This window comes from Chelon labrosus (genome assembly GCF_963514085.1).
Source record: "Chelon labrosus genome assembly, chromosome: 24".
NCBI classification, from domain to species: Eukaryota; Metazoa; Chordata; class Actinopteri; order Mugiliformes; family Mugilidae; genus Chelon; species Chelon labrosus.
In genome coordinates, this window is record NC_140357.1 from 4,318,165 (window position 1) to 4,334,208 (window position 16,044).

The 16,044-nt window shown below is 39.6% G+C and overlaps 2 protein-coding genes across 3 annotated transcripts; both read right to left on the reverse strand.

Annotated features, from left to right (window-relative positions):
• Nucleotides 1-2,496: 2,496 nt before the first annotated feature.
• On the reverse strand, nt 2,497-4,641 carry LOC311509530 (uncharacterized protein; the record flags this gene model as incomplete). Its single annotated transcript, XM_084574769.1, has 6 exons — nt 4,229-4,641; nt 3,866-3,945; nt 3,457-3,625; nt 3,283-3,333; nt 3,071-3,148; nt 2,497-2,579 (listed from the first exon to the last, which is right to left on the reverse strand). The coding sequence occupies exons 2-6, from the start codon at nt 3,917-3,919 to the stop codon at nt 2,497-2,499; spliced, it is 435 nt and encodes a 144-aa protein (XP_084430895.1). The 5' UTR covers nt 3,920-3,945; nt 4,229-4,641.
• A 4,675-nt stretch (nt 4,642-9,316) lies between these two features.
• On the reverse strand, nt 9,317-15,857 carry LOC311509209 (T-lymphocyte surface antigen Ly-9-like). Of its 2 annotated transcripts, XM_084574299.1 has the most exons (7): nt 15,453-15,857; nt 13,993-14,286; nt 13,630-13,709; nt 13,215-13,392; nt 13,041-13,091; nt 12,839-12,916; nt 9,317-12,372 (listed from the first exon to the last, which is right to left on the reverse strand). In XM_084574299.1, the coding sequence occupies exons 1-7, from the start codon at nt 15,622-15,624 to the stop codon at nt 12,290-12,292; spliced, it is 936 nt and encodes a 311-aa protein (XP_084430425.1). In that variant the 5' UTR covers nt 15,625-15,857; the 3' UTR covers nt 9,317-12,289. The 2 variants fall into 2 exon arrangements, with proteins under 2 accessions (XP_084430425.1, XP_084430424.1); XM_084574298.1 differs by having other exon boundaries at nt 12,839-13,091.
• Nucleotides 15,858-16,044: the final 187 nt, after the last annotated feature.

The following is a 16,044-nucleotide window of genomic DNA, read 5'->3' on the forward strand; positions in this document are numbered from 1 at the left end:
GCGCCAAAAAACATGCGTCACCTCCTGTGAATAATTTGTATAAATAAGCTTCGTGGAATTGTTGTTAAGCTGATAACGCAACGGAAACTCAGACGTGGTTTGCCATCACATACCTGAAACAGCTCCATTTTTCAACGCAGTCAGTTTTAGTCATTCTTTACCTTGTATTTGGATGATGTACATTTTTGGGACTTACACAATAGAAAATGTAATATGGTTCTTTTATAAAGTATTTGTGGATTTGAATGTTTTTAGATGAGATGCAGATGTAAAATGATCAGCCAGTGAGAGAGATCTCTCTCAATGATGCACTCAGCCCTTGAGTCATGCTAAATGCTAGCTTACTTTGGATAATGTATTGGTGGTCGGCTCTATATTACAGACTACAAGACTAGAAGCTCTAAAAACACCACATTTATTTCTCAACAGGACAATGACCCCAAACACACCTCCTTTGACCAGGAAGGAGAGTGATGGAGTGCTGCACCAGATGACCTGGCCTCCACAGTCACCTGACCTAAACCCAGTCCAGATGGTTTGGGATGAGATGGACCGCAGAGTGAAGGCAAAAGGGCCAACAAGTGCTCAGCATCTCTGAAAAACCCTTCATTGAGAGGGTGCATCCAAACTTTTGACTGGTAGAGTATTAACTGAAGTATAAACTGCATTAAAAAAACACAAAGCTGCAGATAATGTGAAACTGTACAGGGTTAGAGAGCAGGGCTGGTCCGAGGCTTACCTCATTCAAGAGCGAATGCACCTGGTTAATGGTTGACATGACATATATGAGTCAGTGTCAAGACTCTATGAACAATCCGTGACATTAAACTCATGTATGAGCACAGAGAGGAAACCGTTTTAAAATACTGAACCAGTAAAACCTTGAGCTGAGACTGAAGCAGCAGCAATGTGGAGCTTTGTCGCCACCTTCTGTCTATCCACAATATTCATTTCATCATGTTGTTTTCCAAAATAGTAACAATTTACTCCAGCAAGCATTCAATCACTTGGTCCTTTATTGATAATCTTCAGCGCATCCAGTTTAAAATGTTATTTATGCATTTTTTTTTTCAATAGTAAAGTTTCTGCAGTCTCAATATACAATGTGCAACATGTTATACAGTACGTGCAAAGCAATCCATTGTGCAATAGCTGTCCCTATGTGAAATGATGTCCAAAATCTCAAATTGCTTATTTGGGAGGGAATTACTGAGTGCCTATTACATAAGGAGTAATGACACTGTCTGATTTAGAAATACCACTCACTCCACTAGCAGAACTGCTAGGCTATGTATGACTCAAATGAACACCCATTTCATTCAATTAGTATTTACATTTGTGGTTTATCATCTGGACCCATGAGACCCAGCTCTCGACACCTTTGGTGTCAGCAAAGGAAATGAATATACAGATACATCAGAGTACTTGCCCACGTAGGATTTCCTGTTTTGACCTTGAGAGCCCAGGCCTTCAAGGACAGAGACAATATTTATTCATGACGGTCTTCGTCAGTTAACTGAGTCTTGACTGGGTTGTGTCGTGAATCTTCATATTCTGCGACGGGGTTGCTGCTTTACATCATGATAATATGAGACATTCACATCAAGAGGAACATCTTGCGGTTCGGATTAAGGAACTTCTGAACCGCTGAGTCCTTACATTCAAATTTAAAACCGCTTCCTTAAAATTTATTTGTAAATGTACGCAGTAAATACAAATTACAACTGTCTCACTGCAAGAGGAACATTCATATCCTCAACATTTAAAGGCGCTCTAGAAGAAAACAGCCTGAGGACACAAACAAGATGTGATGGTCAACTGGAGAGTTTGGAGAAACAGGATGATGGGACATTTCTTTCTCATGAGCATTCAAGTACCCTTAGCTAGATTATGACTTGAAAAAGGAGCTGACTTGCTTAAGCTTTGATCACGTCTGCTTCTTTTTGTGCAAATGATGCTTTTGCATGTGCAGCCTCTGTTTTACCGCATGTCCTGGCTGCAACTGCGTCGGCTGTTGAACGCTGACTGCTATGTGAAGAGTGGAAACACACTGACCTTGTTTCAAATGTGTCTTCATTGTCATCCGTCTTGCAGCTTTAATGTCAGAAGGAGACTGTGTTTCCACGAAGATCCACTTCTTACTTGCTCGATCCACGTCTGAATGAAGCGGACTTCTAGCTTATCAGATAGTTAAACAGTTTCTCAATAAAACACCCAGAGGCTTCAGGAAGGTCTTGATGCTTTATTAAAGAAGATCTGTGAAACTGGAATACAAAACATAAAAAAAGCAAATGGTATATCATACCTTGTTTTGTCTGTATCTTGTACATTCAGAAATACAACACACATAAACATAAATCAAAATTATTATTTACTCCACACAGCAGAAATGGTAATAAGTAGCGTAGCGATTAGCTCGATGCTAACATAATATGGAAAATCCGATTGATGGGCTAGTGCATTGGCATTGGTCACGCTATTAACTTTTAAGGTAAGTCACACAGGTAATTCAGGATGATCATGAGGTTGATGATGTGGCTCTTCAGAAGGGACCTGCTGTAGACGGAACTCGCTCTCATCTGTTGAGAGAAAATAAGCAAAGACGGTGGGTCAGACCAGGAGAAGCTACTTATTTACATTCAGACTATCTATCTAGTGTTTCTCAGTCAGGTATGGATGGCTGGCATTAGTTCTCAGTTTGCTTTGTGATCATTAGTTTAATCTTCAAAGCTTCCTTCAACTGTTTGCCAATGGCTTCAAAAGATTTGTAAATTCTTATCAATGCAAAAATATTTTTCATAATATGCAAGTAAAATAAATGCTTATGTTTAGAGACTTTAAAGAGAGAATGAATGTACATACAAATAATATAATTCATTAATTATAATGGGCCTAATACTGATCCCTGAGGAGCTCCACAAGTAAACATTAGATATTGCTCAACTTATTAGATTATCAGATAGAGATTGATCTATCTTGGACATAGAGGTAAACTTTCTCCAAGAAAGTTTGTCTCAATTAAATTCGTCTGATTTGAACATGAATTACAAACAATAACAGAAATTATTACCCTTCAGTCGCATGCGCTTTTTCCGTCTGGTCCGGACGCAGCAAATGATGACAATGATGATCAGCACCAGGACAATACCTGATGAGGACGAACAACAAATTGTGCAAGACATGTAAAACTAAACAAAACAAAACGTGTAATTCCTTGCATATCTTTGTGTTAGGATGTAATCTAATTAAAGAGACTGCCATACACAAGAAGCCCAAACATACCTGCTCCACCACCCACAAAAATCCAGATACTAAGTCCAAATACTTTCATATCTTAAGAAGGATGGGACATAGGGAGAAAAAAATATATGTTATGGTTTCATTGCAATACACAGCTGGTTTAAAATTGGACAATTCTTGTTTATGTGGCTGTGTTAACCACCACATGATACTCACCTAACATAGTATTGCTGCAGGTGTGTTTACTGGGGTCACTGGTCTCAGAGCTGGCTTTGTTGGAAACTTTGCAGGTGACGTTGTTTGGCAGCTCTTCAGCTGGTTTTATCAGAGTGACCTCTTTTGACAACAGCTTTTTATCGTGAAACCATTCAAGAGTTGTGTGAGCCTGCAGGAAGATACAATTAATGGATTGATTAGAGAGCAACCATGTGAACATGTAGAGCCTCCATCATAGCAGAAATACCTGGTGTAAAACCTTGTAGCACAGTTTAAACATGAGAAACTCCCAAACCCATTTTAAGGACACATACTATTGCTTTAGGGTTCCTTAACACTTCATTCAACTCACTGGGAGAACATCCAGTGTCTGCTTTGTAATAAGAATATGCTTAACATTTGTTCTTACCGTCCCCTGCACCTTGCAGGTAAACTGGACTTTTGAGTCTGACACACACTTCATTTCCACTGTAGGCTTCTCCACAGGATCTGAGTAGATTTGTTCACATCAACATTATATTAAAACATTGTAAATAACACATCATGGCAAACGAAACAGTGATCTGGATCTGATCGGACTTAAAAGGCCTGGAAGGATGGAAAATGTAGTTTTCTGTTGATTACACTGTACATCTATGACAGCTTCTGATGCATCAACGCACTAGAAGACGACACCCATACCTAGTTTTTAGGCTTAAAGAGGGGTGCTCAGTAAGATTTATCATGACATACTGAAACAGAAGGAATGTACTGAAAATCTGTTGTTACCTACCCAATACGCATAAACGCACGTTGTTGTTGTTTCTGGTTAATCCCTGTCCAGTCTGATCATGAACTTCAAAGGTGTATTTTCCTGAATCATTGCTCTTCAGCTTTGTCAGCTTCAGGGATCCATTTGGATCAGCATTATATACTGTCTGTCCGATAACGTTGGTTCCTTTTTTATAAAGGATAACCGAACCGTTTCTTAACCATTTCAAGGAGTGTGTCTTCGCCAGTTTGATGTTAATAGGCACATCGACGTTTCCGCCTGTTGGGGCATATTTGTCACAACCATCCTGAGCATCTGTGGATTAGAAAGAGAGGTGAAGAATGTAATCATGTTACAGTCATGTTACAAAAGTCTTGAACAGTCACATTACAGTTTATTTATAATTTGTAAACAGAGCAACATATTCCTATGTTAGAATATTATTATTTTTTTTAAAGCCGAAGCTTCAATAGTGACTTCTTTTGGCAGCAGGATGAAATCTGAGAATCGTTCATGATCATGTATATATGTAGGAACGACCCCGTACTAAAACAAGCTCAAGAAGAAAAAAAAAAAAAAAAAGTGCAATGCATGAAGTTCTCACTTCCTGCATGTCCCAGTTTCTCCACCTTTTGGCTGATATTTCAAGTCCGTCAAGTCATTTTATGCAGATCAAAATATAATTATTACTCTTTTAGGCTCATATGAATTTACTGCGGTTAATTCTCACTCACAAAAGAAAAGAAGCTTTTGTTTTAATGGTCACTGTACCTGTGGAAGCGATGTGGGAGCAGCAGAGCACAAACAGAGTGATGAGGGAGACGGGAGACATCTTCATCATCGTCTGAAAAGAAGAACGACTGCTTTCCATTATCTAAGTTATTTCCTGTCACAGAGCAGCCACTTATTTTATGTGTGTATGCACGCTTATGGTTATGAAAGGAAGTGATCCAAGGGGCCCCATCTACTTTCAATGCAAGAGAACAAAGCGAGCAAAGCAAATGTCTTAATTAGAACACAGAGACACATGCCCCTATTCTACTTTTGTAGCTTCAGTAGCTATATTTCAATCACACATATAAATAGAGAGAGCGAGATTGTCAATAAAGATCAGCAGAGCACTAACTAAAATACAAACACTCATTTATGACATGGCCGGGGGCCGGGCACCGAGACCTGGAGCAAGGAGAAAGCCACCTTTGGGGGCCTACCAAACCAAGAGGGCCTCCAGCCCACGACTACAAGGAGCACTCCTGAAGCGCACGGGAAGCCAATGCAGCGATTTTAAAACCGGTGTAATGTACTCCCACCCTCTGGTCCTCGTCAGCACTCGTGCGATTGAATTCTGAAGTAGCTGAAGATTAGAGATACTTTTTTTGGGAAGACCAGAGAGCAGGGCATTACAATTATCTAAACGACAAGAGATAAAAGCATGCATCAGCACCTCCGTGCTGGCCTGAGAGAGAAATGGGCGGACTCTGGCTATATTCTTAAGATGGTAAAAACCAGTCTTTGTTATGTTTTTGATTTGTGGGATAAAACTAAGCTCAGAGTCAAAAATCACACCAATGACTAAAACCTCTGTTTTGTCCTGTTTGAGCTGCAGGAAATTCGCTGCCATCCATGACTTGATATCTAAAATGCAATTAAAAAGGGCATCAATAGGCCCTGTGTCATCAGGAGACACGGCCATGTACAGTTGTGTATCGTCAGCATAGCTATGAAAGCTGATGCCGTGCCTCCTGATGACATCCCCAAGGGGAATCATGGAGAGATTAAAAAGAATTGGACCTAAAATTGACCCCTGGGGAAAACATTAAACCTTAAAAGGAAATCTGCTGATCTCACCTGATGTCAATAACAAATAAAGTGACAAATAACTGAGGCGTAAAAACATATAATTATTGTTTTTCGATACCTGCGGCTACAAAGTCAAAAGATTAAACGTCTTACCCCTCGAGCTTTGACAGGATGGAATATCAGAACACCACCACCATGGCCACACTACCTCCTAACTCTCACACTCTCTTTGATGAGGCAGTCTCTGCGCCACAAAACATGCGTCACCTCCTGTGAATAATTTGTGTAAATAAGTTTCGTGGCCTTGTTGTTAAGCTGATCACGAAACGGAAACTGAGACGTGGTTTGCCATCACATACCTGAAACAGCTCCATTTTTAAACGCAGTCACTTTTAGTCATTCTTTACCTTGCATTTGGATGATGTACATTTTTGGGACTTACACAATGGAAAATGAAAAACAGACCACCTGAATGAATTTACTTTACCAAATGATTAATTCCAAATTACATAGTTGTTTTATAAAATATTTGTGGATTTGAATGTTTTTAGATGAGATGCAGATGTAAAATGATCAGCCAGTGAGAGAGATCTCTCTCAACGATACACTCAGCCCTTGAGTCATGCTAAATGCTAGCTTACTTTGGATAATGTATTGGTGGTCGGGTCTATATTACAGACGAGAAGACTAGAAGCTCTAAAAACACCACATTTATTTCTCAACAGGACAATGACCCCAAACACACCTCGAGGCTATTTGACCAGGAAGGAGAGTGACGGAGTGCTGCACCAGATGACCTGGCCTCCACAGTCACCTGACCTAAACCCAGTCCAGATGGTTTGGGATGAGATGGACCGCAGAGTGAAGGCAAAAGGGCCAACAAGTGCTCAGCATCTCTGAAAAACCCTTCATTGAGAGGGTGTGTTCAAACTCTGGACTGGTAGAGTATATAAATAAAAACACAAAGCTGCAGGGAATGTGAAACTGTGCAGGGTTAGAGAGCAGGCCTGGTCTGAGGCTTACCTCATTCAAGAGCGGATGTACCTGGTTAATGGTTGACATGACATATATGAGTCAGTGTCAAGACCCTATGAACAATACATGACATGAAACTCATGTATGAGCACAGAGAAGAAACCGTTTTAAAATACTGAACCAGTAAAACCTTGAGCTGAGACTGAAGCAGCAGCAATGTGGAGCTTTGTCGCCACCTTCTACCGATCCACAATATTCATTTCATCATGTAGTTTTCCAAAATAGTAACAATTTACTCCAGCAAGCATTCAGTCACTTGGTCTTTTATTAATAATCTTCAGCGCATCCAGTTTAAAATGTTATTTATGCATTTTTTTTCAATAGTAAAGTTTCTGCAGTCTCACTATACAATGTGCAACATGTTATACAGTACGTGCAAAGCAATCCATTGTGCAATAGCTGTCCCTATGTGAAATGATGTCCAAAATCTCAAATTGTTTACTGGGGAGGGAATTACTGAGTGCCTATTACATAAGGAGTAATGACACTGTCTGATTTAGAAATACCACTCACTCCACTAGCAGAACTGCTAGGCTATGCATGACTCAAATGAACACCATTGAACACCATCATTCTATAGGTATTTACAATTGTGGTTTATCATCTGGACCCGTGAGACCCAGCTCTATTTGCCCACGTGGGACTTCCTGTTTTGACCTCGTGGTTCTGACGCAGAAGACGATGAAGATGAAAATCAGCAGGAGATCAAGACCTGGAGGAGGATAGAGACATACCACTGATCAACAGTCTAGAGGAAAGAACACTTAACTCGCTTAAACGCTTTTAAATAATAACAATCCACCTTTACATACACAGCTTGCTGTGAGTGCTGTGAGGATGAGCGGTCATACTTTTAGATTAGATAACCAACATACCTCCTCTGACAATCAGGAGCCAGAAATTCAAGTCGGGGTTGACCTCAGAGTCTGGCTCTGGAGTGGAAACTGAAGAATAAAATTATTAGGTGGTGCACAAGATCCTTCATGTGCTTGCTTGGACTTAAAAGGCCTGGAAGGATGGAAAATCTAGTTTTCTGTTGATTACACTGTACATCTACGACAGCTTCTGATGCATCAACGCACTAGAAGACGACAGCCACACCTAGTTTTTAGGCTTAAAGAGGGGTGCTCAGTAAGATTTATCATGACATACTGAAACAGAAGGAATGTACTTAAAATCTGTTGTTACCTACCCAATACGCATAAACGCACGTTGTTGTTGTTTGTGGTTAATGTCTTTCCATTCGTATCAAAAACTTCAAAGGTATATTTTCCTGAATCACTTTTCTTCAGGTTTGTCAGCTTCAGGGATCCTTTTGAATCAATGTCATCTGCTTTCCCTTGGATAATATTGCGTGATCTCTTAGAAAAGATAACCGAATCGTTTCTGAACCATTTCAAGGAGTATGACTCCTACATATTGATGTTAATAGGCACACTGAAGTTTCTGCCCGTTGGGGCATATATGTCACAACCATCCTGAGCATCTGTGGATCAGAAAGAGAGGTGAAGAATGTAATCATGTTACAGTCATGTTACAAAAGTCTTGAACAGTCATATTACAGTTTATTGATAATTTGAAAACAGATCAACATATTCCTATGTCCAGATCCCCCATTGAAATCTCCTTTGATTCCAAATGTAAAATGTAAATTGCTGCCAAATTATTGGTGACTTGCAGACATTTCTTTCTTTCTTATGAGCATTCAAGTAACCTTAGCTAAATTATGACTTTAAAAAGGAGCTGACTTACTTTTATTAGCAAAAATAACAACAGACATCTAATTTATCTCAGCAGAACTGAAAGATTCCAGTAGACTTTGTCGCAAGTTTCCTTCATTTATTTGCCTAAATGTACATTTTCTGCTTCCAAAGCAAGTAGAGCTCCTGCTGGTGGTGGGCTGCAGTATACATTGTAAGCTCCACCCACTCCATGTTAGTGGATGAGACTGAAGCCGAACTAAAACACTAAAGTACACACTAACAATTTTTTTTTGAAACATGGTTTCTGTCATTTTAGGTAGTTCATATAATACTGATGCATGTTCAAGGGTCTCTTGGTCTGTACTGCACAGACGCTGCCCACATCCCAACATTTAACCGACTCGCTTGTTGCACTTGAACGCCTTGTTCATGAAACTCCACAGAGGTTGGCTGCAGCTAGCAGTTAAAAAAGTTTAAAAGGCATCGATAGTTAGCGTTTTATGATGGATTTGATGTATGGAAAGTGGATAGCAAAGATACAGAAAATGTTTTAACTGGTCTTAATACATAATACTCACCTACAATAGTATTGCTGCAGGTGTGTTTACTGGGGGCACTGGTCTCAGAGCTGGCTTTGTTGGAAACTTTGCAGGTAACGTTGTTTGGCAGTTCTTTAGCTGGTTTTATCAGAGTGACCTTTTTTGACAACAGCTTATTATCGTGAAACCATTCAAGAGTTGTGTGAGCCTGCAGGAAGATACAATTAATGGATTGATTAGAGAGCAATCATGTGAACATGTAGAGCCTCCATCATAGCAGAAATACCTGGTGTAAAACTTTGCAGCACAGTTTAAACATGAGAAACTCCCAAACCCATTTTAAGGACACATACTATTGCTTTAGGGTTCCTTAACACTTCATTCAACTCATTGGGAGAACATCCAGTGTCTGCTTTGTAATAAGAATATGCTTAACATTTGTTCTTACCGTCCCCTGCACCTTGCAGGTAAACTGGACTTTTGAGTCTGGCAAACACTTCATTTCCACTGTAGGCTTCTTCACAGGATCTGAGTAGATTTGTTCACATCAACAGTATATTAAAACATTGTAAATAACACATCATGGCAAACGAAACAGTGATCTGGATCTGATCGGACTTAAAAGGCCTGGAAGGATGGAAAATCTAGTTTTCTGTTGATTACACTGTACATCTACGACAGCTTCTGATGCATCAACGCACTAGAAGACGACAGCCACACCTAGTTTTTAGGCTTAAAGAGGGGTCCTCAGTAAGATTTATCATGACATACTGAAACAGAAGCAATGTACTGAAAATCTGTTGTTACCTACCCAATACGCATAAACGCACGTTGCTGTTGTCTCTGGTTAATCCAACTCCATTCTTATTATAAACTTCAAAGGTGTATTTTCCAGAATCACTTTTCTTCAGGTTTGTCAGCTTCAGTAATCCATTTGAATCAATGTCATCTGGTTTCCCTTGGATAATTCCGCCTGATCTCTTAGAAAAGATAACCGAATCGTTTCTGAACCATTTCAAAGTGTATGACTTCTCCATTTTGATGAAAATAGGCACAACGATGTTTCCGCCTGTTGAAGCATACATGTCACAACCAAATCATCCGTGACATTAAACTCATGTATGAGCACAGAGAGGAAACCGTTTTAAAATACTGAACCAGTAAAACCTTGAGCTGAGACTGAAGCAGCAGCAATGTGGAGCTTTGTCTCCACCTTCTGCCTATCCACAATATTCATTTCATCATGTAGTTTTCCAAAATAGTAACAATTTACTCCAGCAAGCATTCAGTCACTTGGTCCTTTATTAATAATCTTCAGCGCATCCAGTTTAAAATGTTATTTATGCATTGTTTTTCAATAGTAAAGTTTCTGCAGTCTCACTATGCAATGTGCAACATTTTATACAGTACGTGCAAAGCAATCCATTGTGCAGTAGCTGTCCCTAGTGAAATGACATGATATTTGTATGACTCAAATGAACACCTATTTCATTCAATAAGTATTTACATTTGCGGTTTATCATCTGGACCCGTGAGACCCAGCTCTCGACACCTTTGGTGTCAGCAAAGGAAATGAATATACAGATACATCAGAGTATTTGCCCACGTGGGACTTCCTGTTTTGACCTCGTGGTTCTGACGCAGAAGATGATGAAGATGAAAATCAGCAGCAGATCAAGACCTGGAGGAGGATAGAGACATGCCATTGATCAGCAGTCTAGAGGAAATAACATGGTTGAAAATATTTCTCAAACAGTTCTGCTCAGGAGGTCCCCCGTAGTCACTGACCTCACATCTGATGGAAACCGACTGACTCTCCACCGGATTAAGGGACCAGGAGACACTGTCACCACAAGAGCAGAGCCCAGGCCTTCAGGGACAGAGACAATATTTATTCATGACGGTCTTCGTCAGTTAACTGAGTCTTGATTGGGTTTTGTCGTGAATCTTCATATTCTGCGACGGGGTTGCTGCTTTACATCATGATAATATGAGACATTCACATCAAGAGGGACATCTTGTGGTTCAGCCAAAGGAACTTCTGAACCGCTGAGTCGTTACATTCAAATTTAAAACCGCTTCCTTAAAATTTATTTTTAAATGTACGCAGCTAATACAAATTACAACTGCCTCACAGCAAATCACTGGAAGGGGAACATACATATCCTCAACATTTAAAGGCGCTCTAGAAGAAAACAGCCTGAGGACACAAACAAGATGTGATGGTCAACTGGAGAGTTTGGAGAAACAGGATGATGGGACATTTCTTTCTCATGAGCATTCAAGTAACCGTAGCTAGATTATGACTTGAAAAAGGAGCTGACTTACTTTATTAGTAGACTTTCCCGCAAGTTTCCTTCACTTATTTGCCTAAATGTACATTTTCTGTTTCTACTCAGCTGCAGCTTTTTGTTGTTGCTCTTCAACATATGCTTGAGCTTTCATCACGTCTGCTTCTTTTTGTGCAAATGATGCTTTTGCACGTGCAGCCTCTGTTTTACCGCATGTCCTGGCTGCAATTGCGCTGGCTGTTGAACGCTGACTGCTACGTGAAGAGTGGAACACAACAACCTTGTTTCAAATGTGTCTTCATTGTCATCCGTCTTGCAGCTTTAATGTCAGAAGGAGACTGTGTTTCCACGAAGATCCACTTCTTACTTGCTCGATCCACGTCTGAATGAAGCTGACTTCTAGCTTATCAGATAGTTAAACAGTTTCTCAATAAAACACCCAGAGGCTTCAGGAAGGTTTTGATGCTTTACTAAAGAAGATCTGTGAAACTGGAATACAACACATAAAAAAGCAAATGGTATATCATACTTGGTTTTGACAGTATTTTGTACATTCAGAAATACAACACACATAAATTGAAATAATTTTTTAGTTCACACAACAGAAGTGGTAATAAGTAGTGTAGCGATTAGCGTGATGCTAACATAATAATGAAAATCCGATTGACGGGCTTGTGCATTGGCATTGGTCACGCTATTAACAGTTAAGGTAAGTCACACAGGTAATTCAGGATGATTATGAGGCTGATGATGTGGCTCTTCAGAAGGGACCTGCTGTAGACGGAACTCGCCCTCATCTGTTGAGAGAAAATAGGCAAAGACGGTGGGTCAGAACAGGAGAAGCTACTTATTTACATTCAGACTATCGATCTAGTGTTTCTCAGTCAGGTATGGATGGCTGGCATTAGTTCTCAGTTTGCTTTGTGATCATTAGTTTAATCTTCAAAGCTTCCTTCAACTGTTTGCCAATGGCTTCAAAAGATTTGTAAATTCTTATCAATGCAAAAATATTTTTCAGAATATGTAAAATAAGTAAAATAAATGCTCATGTTTAGAGATTTTAAAGAGAGAATGAATGTACATACAAATAATATAATTCATTAATTATAATGGGCCTAATACTGATCCCTGAGGAGCTCCACCAGTAAACATTAGATATTGCTCAGATTATTAGATTATTAGATGGAGGACGACTTTCAGTCTATTAAATTAACTTAAACTCTGATTTGAAAATGAATTACAAACAATAACAGAAATTATTACCCTTCAGTCGCATGCTCCTTTTCCGTCTGGTCTGGACGCAGCAAATGATGACAATGATGATCAGCACCACGACAATACCTGATGAGGACGAACAACAAATCGTGCAAGACATGTAAAACTAAACTAAACAAAATGTGTAATTCCTTGCATATCTTTGTGTTAAGATGTAATCTAATTAAAGAGACAAGAAGCCCAAACATACCTGCTCCACCACCCACAAAAATCCAGATACTAAGTCCAAGTACTTTCATATCTTAAGAAGGATGGGACATAGGGAGAAAAAAATATATGTTATGGTTTCATTGCAATACACAGCTGGTTTAAAATTGGACAATTCTTGTTTATGTAGCTGTGTTAACCACCACATGATACTCACCTAACACAGACTTGCTGCAATCGTGTTTAATGGGGGCACTGGTCTCAAAGCTGGCTTTGTTGGAAACTTTGCAGGTGACGTTGTTTGGCAGTTCTTCAGCTGGTTTTATCAGAGTGACAGCAACCTCTTTTGACAACAGATTTTTATCATGAAACCATTCCAGAGTTGTGTCAGGCTGCTGGAAGATACAATTAATGGATTGATTAGAGAGCAATCATGTGAACATGTAGAGCCTCCATCATAGCAGAAATACCTGGTGTAAAACTTTGTAGCACAGTTTAAACATGAGAAACTCCCAAACCCATTTTAAGGACACATACTATTGCTTTAGGGTTCCTTAACACTTCATTCAACTCATTGGGAGAACATCCAGTGTCTGCTTTGTAATAAGAATATGCTTAACATTTGTTCTTACCGTCCCCTGCACCTTGCAGGTAAACTGGACTTTTCTGTCTGACACACACTTCATTTCCACTGTAGGCTTCTTCACAGGATCTGAGTAGATTTGTTCACATCAACATTATATTAAAACATTGTAAATAACACATCATGGCAAACGAAACAGTGATCTGGATCTGATCGGACTTAAAAGGCCTGGAAGGATGGAAAATCTAGTTTTCTGTTGATTACACTGTACATCTACGACAGCTTCTGATGCATCAACGCACTAGAAGACGACACCCACACCTAGTTTTTAGGCTTAAAGAGGGGTGCTCAGTAAGATTTATCATGACATACTGAAACAGAAGGAATGTACTGAAAATCTGTTGTTACCTACCCAATACGCATAAACGCACGTTGTTGTTGTCTCTGGTTAATCCAATTCCATTCTTATCATGAACATCAAAGGTGTATTTTCCTGAATCACTTTTCTTCAGGTTTGTCAGCTTTAGGGATCCTTTTGAATCAATGTCATCTGGTTTCCCTTGGATAACTCCAGTTGGTCTTTTATGAAAGATAACCGAACCATTTCTTAACCATTTCAAGGAGTGTGTCTTCTCCAGATTGACGTTAATAGGCACATTGACGCTTCCGCCTGTTGGGGCATATTTGTCACAACCATCCTGAGCATCTGTGGATCAGAAAGAGAGGTGAAGAATGTAATCATGTTACAGTCATGTTACAAAAGTCTTGAACAGTCACATTACAGTTTATTTATAATTTGTAAACAGAGCAACATATTCCTATGTCCAGTTTAGAATATTATTATTTCTTTTAAAGCCGAAGCTTCAATAGTGACTTATTTTGGCAGCAGGATGAAATTTCAGAATTGTTCATGATTATGTATATATGTAGGAACGACCCCGTACTAAAACAAGCTCAAGAAGAAATGAAGAACACAATGCATGAAGTTCTGACTTCCTGCATGTCCCAGTTTCTCCAGATGACCTTATGGCTGACATTTCAAGTCTGTCGAGTCATTTTATGTAGATCAAAATATAATTATTACTCCTTTAGGCTAATATGACCTGATTGTCCTCTACGTTTGTATGTTCAATCTGAAGAGACAGAGGTCTATGAAATAAAACTCTGCAGATGATTTCCCCTTTCTTGTGGACAGAGGATGGACGATCTGTGCATCACTTCCTGTTCTTGCTCTTCTAACCACAGTCTGCTCAGAAGCCATGCACAGCTGAATGCTCTCCCACACAGGGGCGGACTGGGACCAAAAAAAAAATGGCCCTGGCATTTTGGACCAGACCGGACCACCACATTCGATAACGCACACCTTTTCTATCTTTTTGGTCTCTTGAATGTGCATACCAACTATGCAACTCTATAAAACCACGTACCTTAAGCCATGCAATGAGTCAACGAGAATCAGTGAGAGTGGGCACATGATTAAATTCTTCCAAAAAGTGTCATTTATTAACACTACAAAAATGTATACACCACCACTCCATCACAGTAATGAATCTTAAAGCAGCATTCATCTGGTTTTACTGGTCAATACCCTTTACTACTGGATTTTTGGCGTTTTGTTGTGGATGGTGATCTAAAAAGCTCTGTAACATAGAAGGCTACCCCACAAACAATGCAATAGTCTAATAATGAAATTAGAATGGTGGTTTTAAAAAGTGTTCTCACATAAAAGTACTAACCTAGACTTATTTTCTCATCTCGTCAGTGTACTTAATGTCTTAAATAGTGGTAAGGACGTTAGTTAATTTCACCTGCGTTTACAACACAAACTAACTTGAAAGAAAAAGAAGCTTTTTTTTTTAATGGTCACTGTACCTGTGGAAGCGATGCGGGAGCAGCAGAGCACAAACAGAGTGACGAGGGAGACGGGAGACATCTTCATCGTCGTCTGAAAAGAAGAACAACTGCTTTCCACTAAGTTATTTCCTGTCACAGAGCAGATACTTCCCTTTACTTTAGGAGCCTGTTGTAATCCAAATGTGGCCATCGTAGACGTCTTTTCTATGTCAAATTTAAACTCATTTTAGACATTGTTTTTATACCGCTTCAAGTTTCTGTGCATGACTGCAGTCCCATATCAGAAGGTGGCATACTGTTCCAGTTCATTTTCCTAAAGCTTCATTTGATTTTCTCAGCAGCAGACAGAAATGCATATGTAATTCATTACCACCTCAAACCTGCTGCGAAGCCAAATGAAACAAACCGGTACAGGAAACAAGCCCCCCACCTTCTGAACACATTGGACCACAGTCAGATTTACAATAAATCCAGTCCAATGCAGCGGGTCCTTCTTGTTGTGCACCAGATGACAGAGGTGGCCCAGGATGATCCTCTCCATGGTCTTCATCAGGTGAGAGGTTAAGACTACTGGCCATCCAGTCTGCCTTTAGTTGGACCATCATTTATT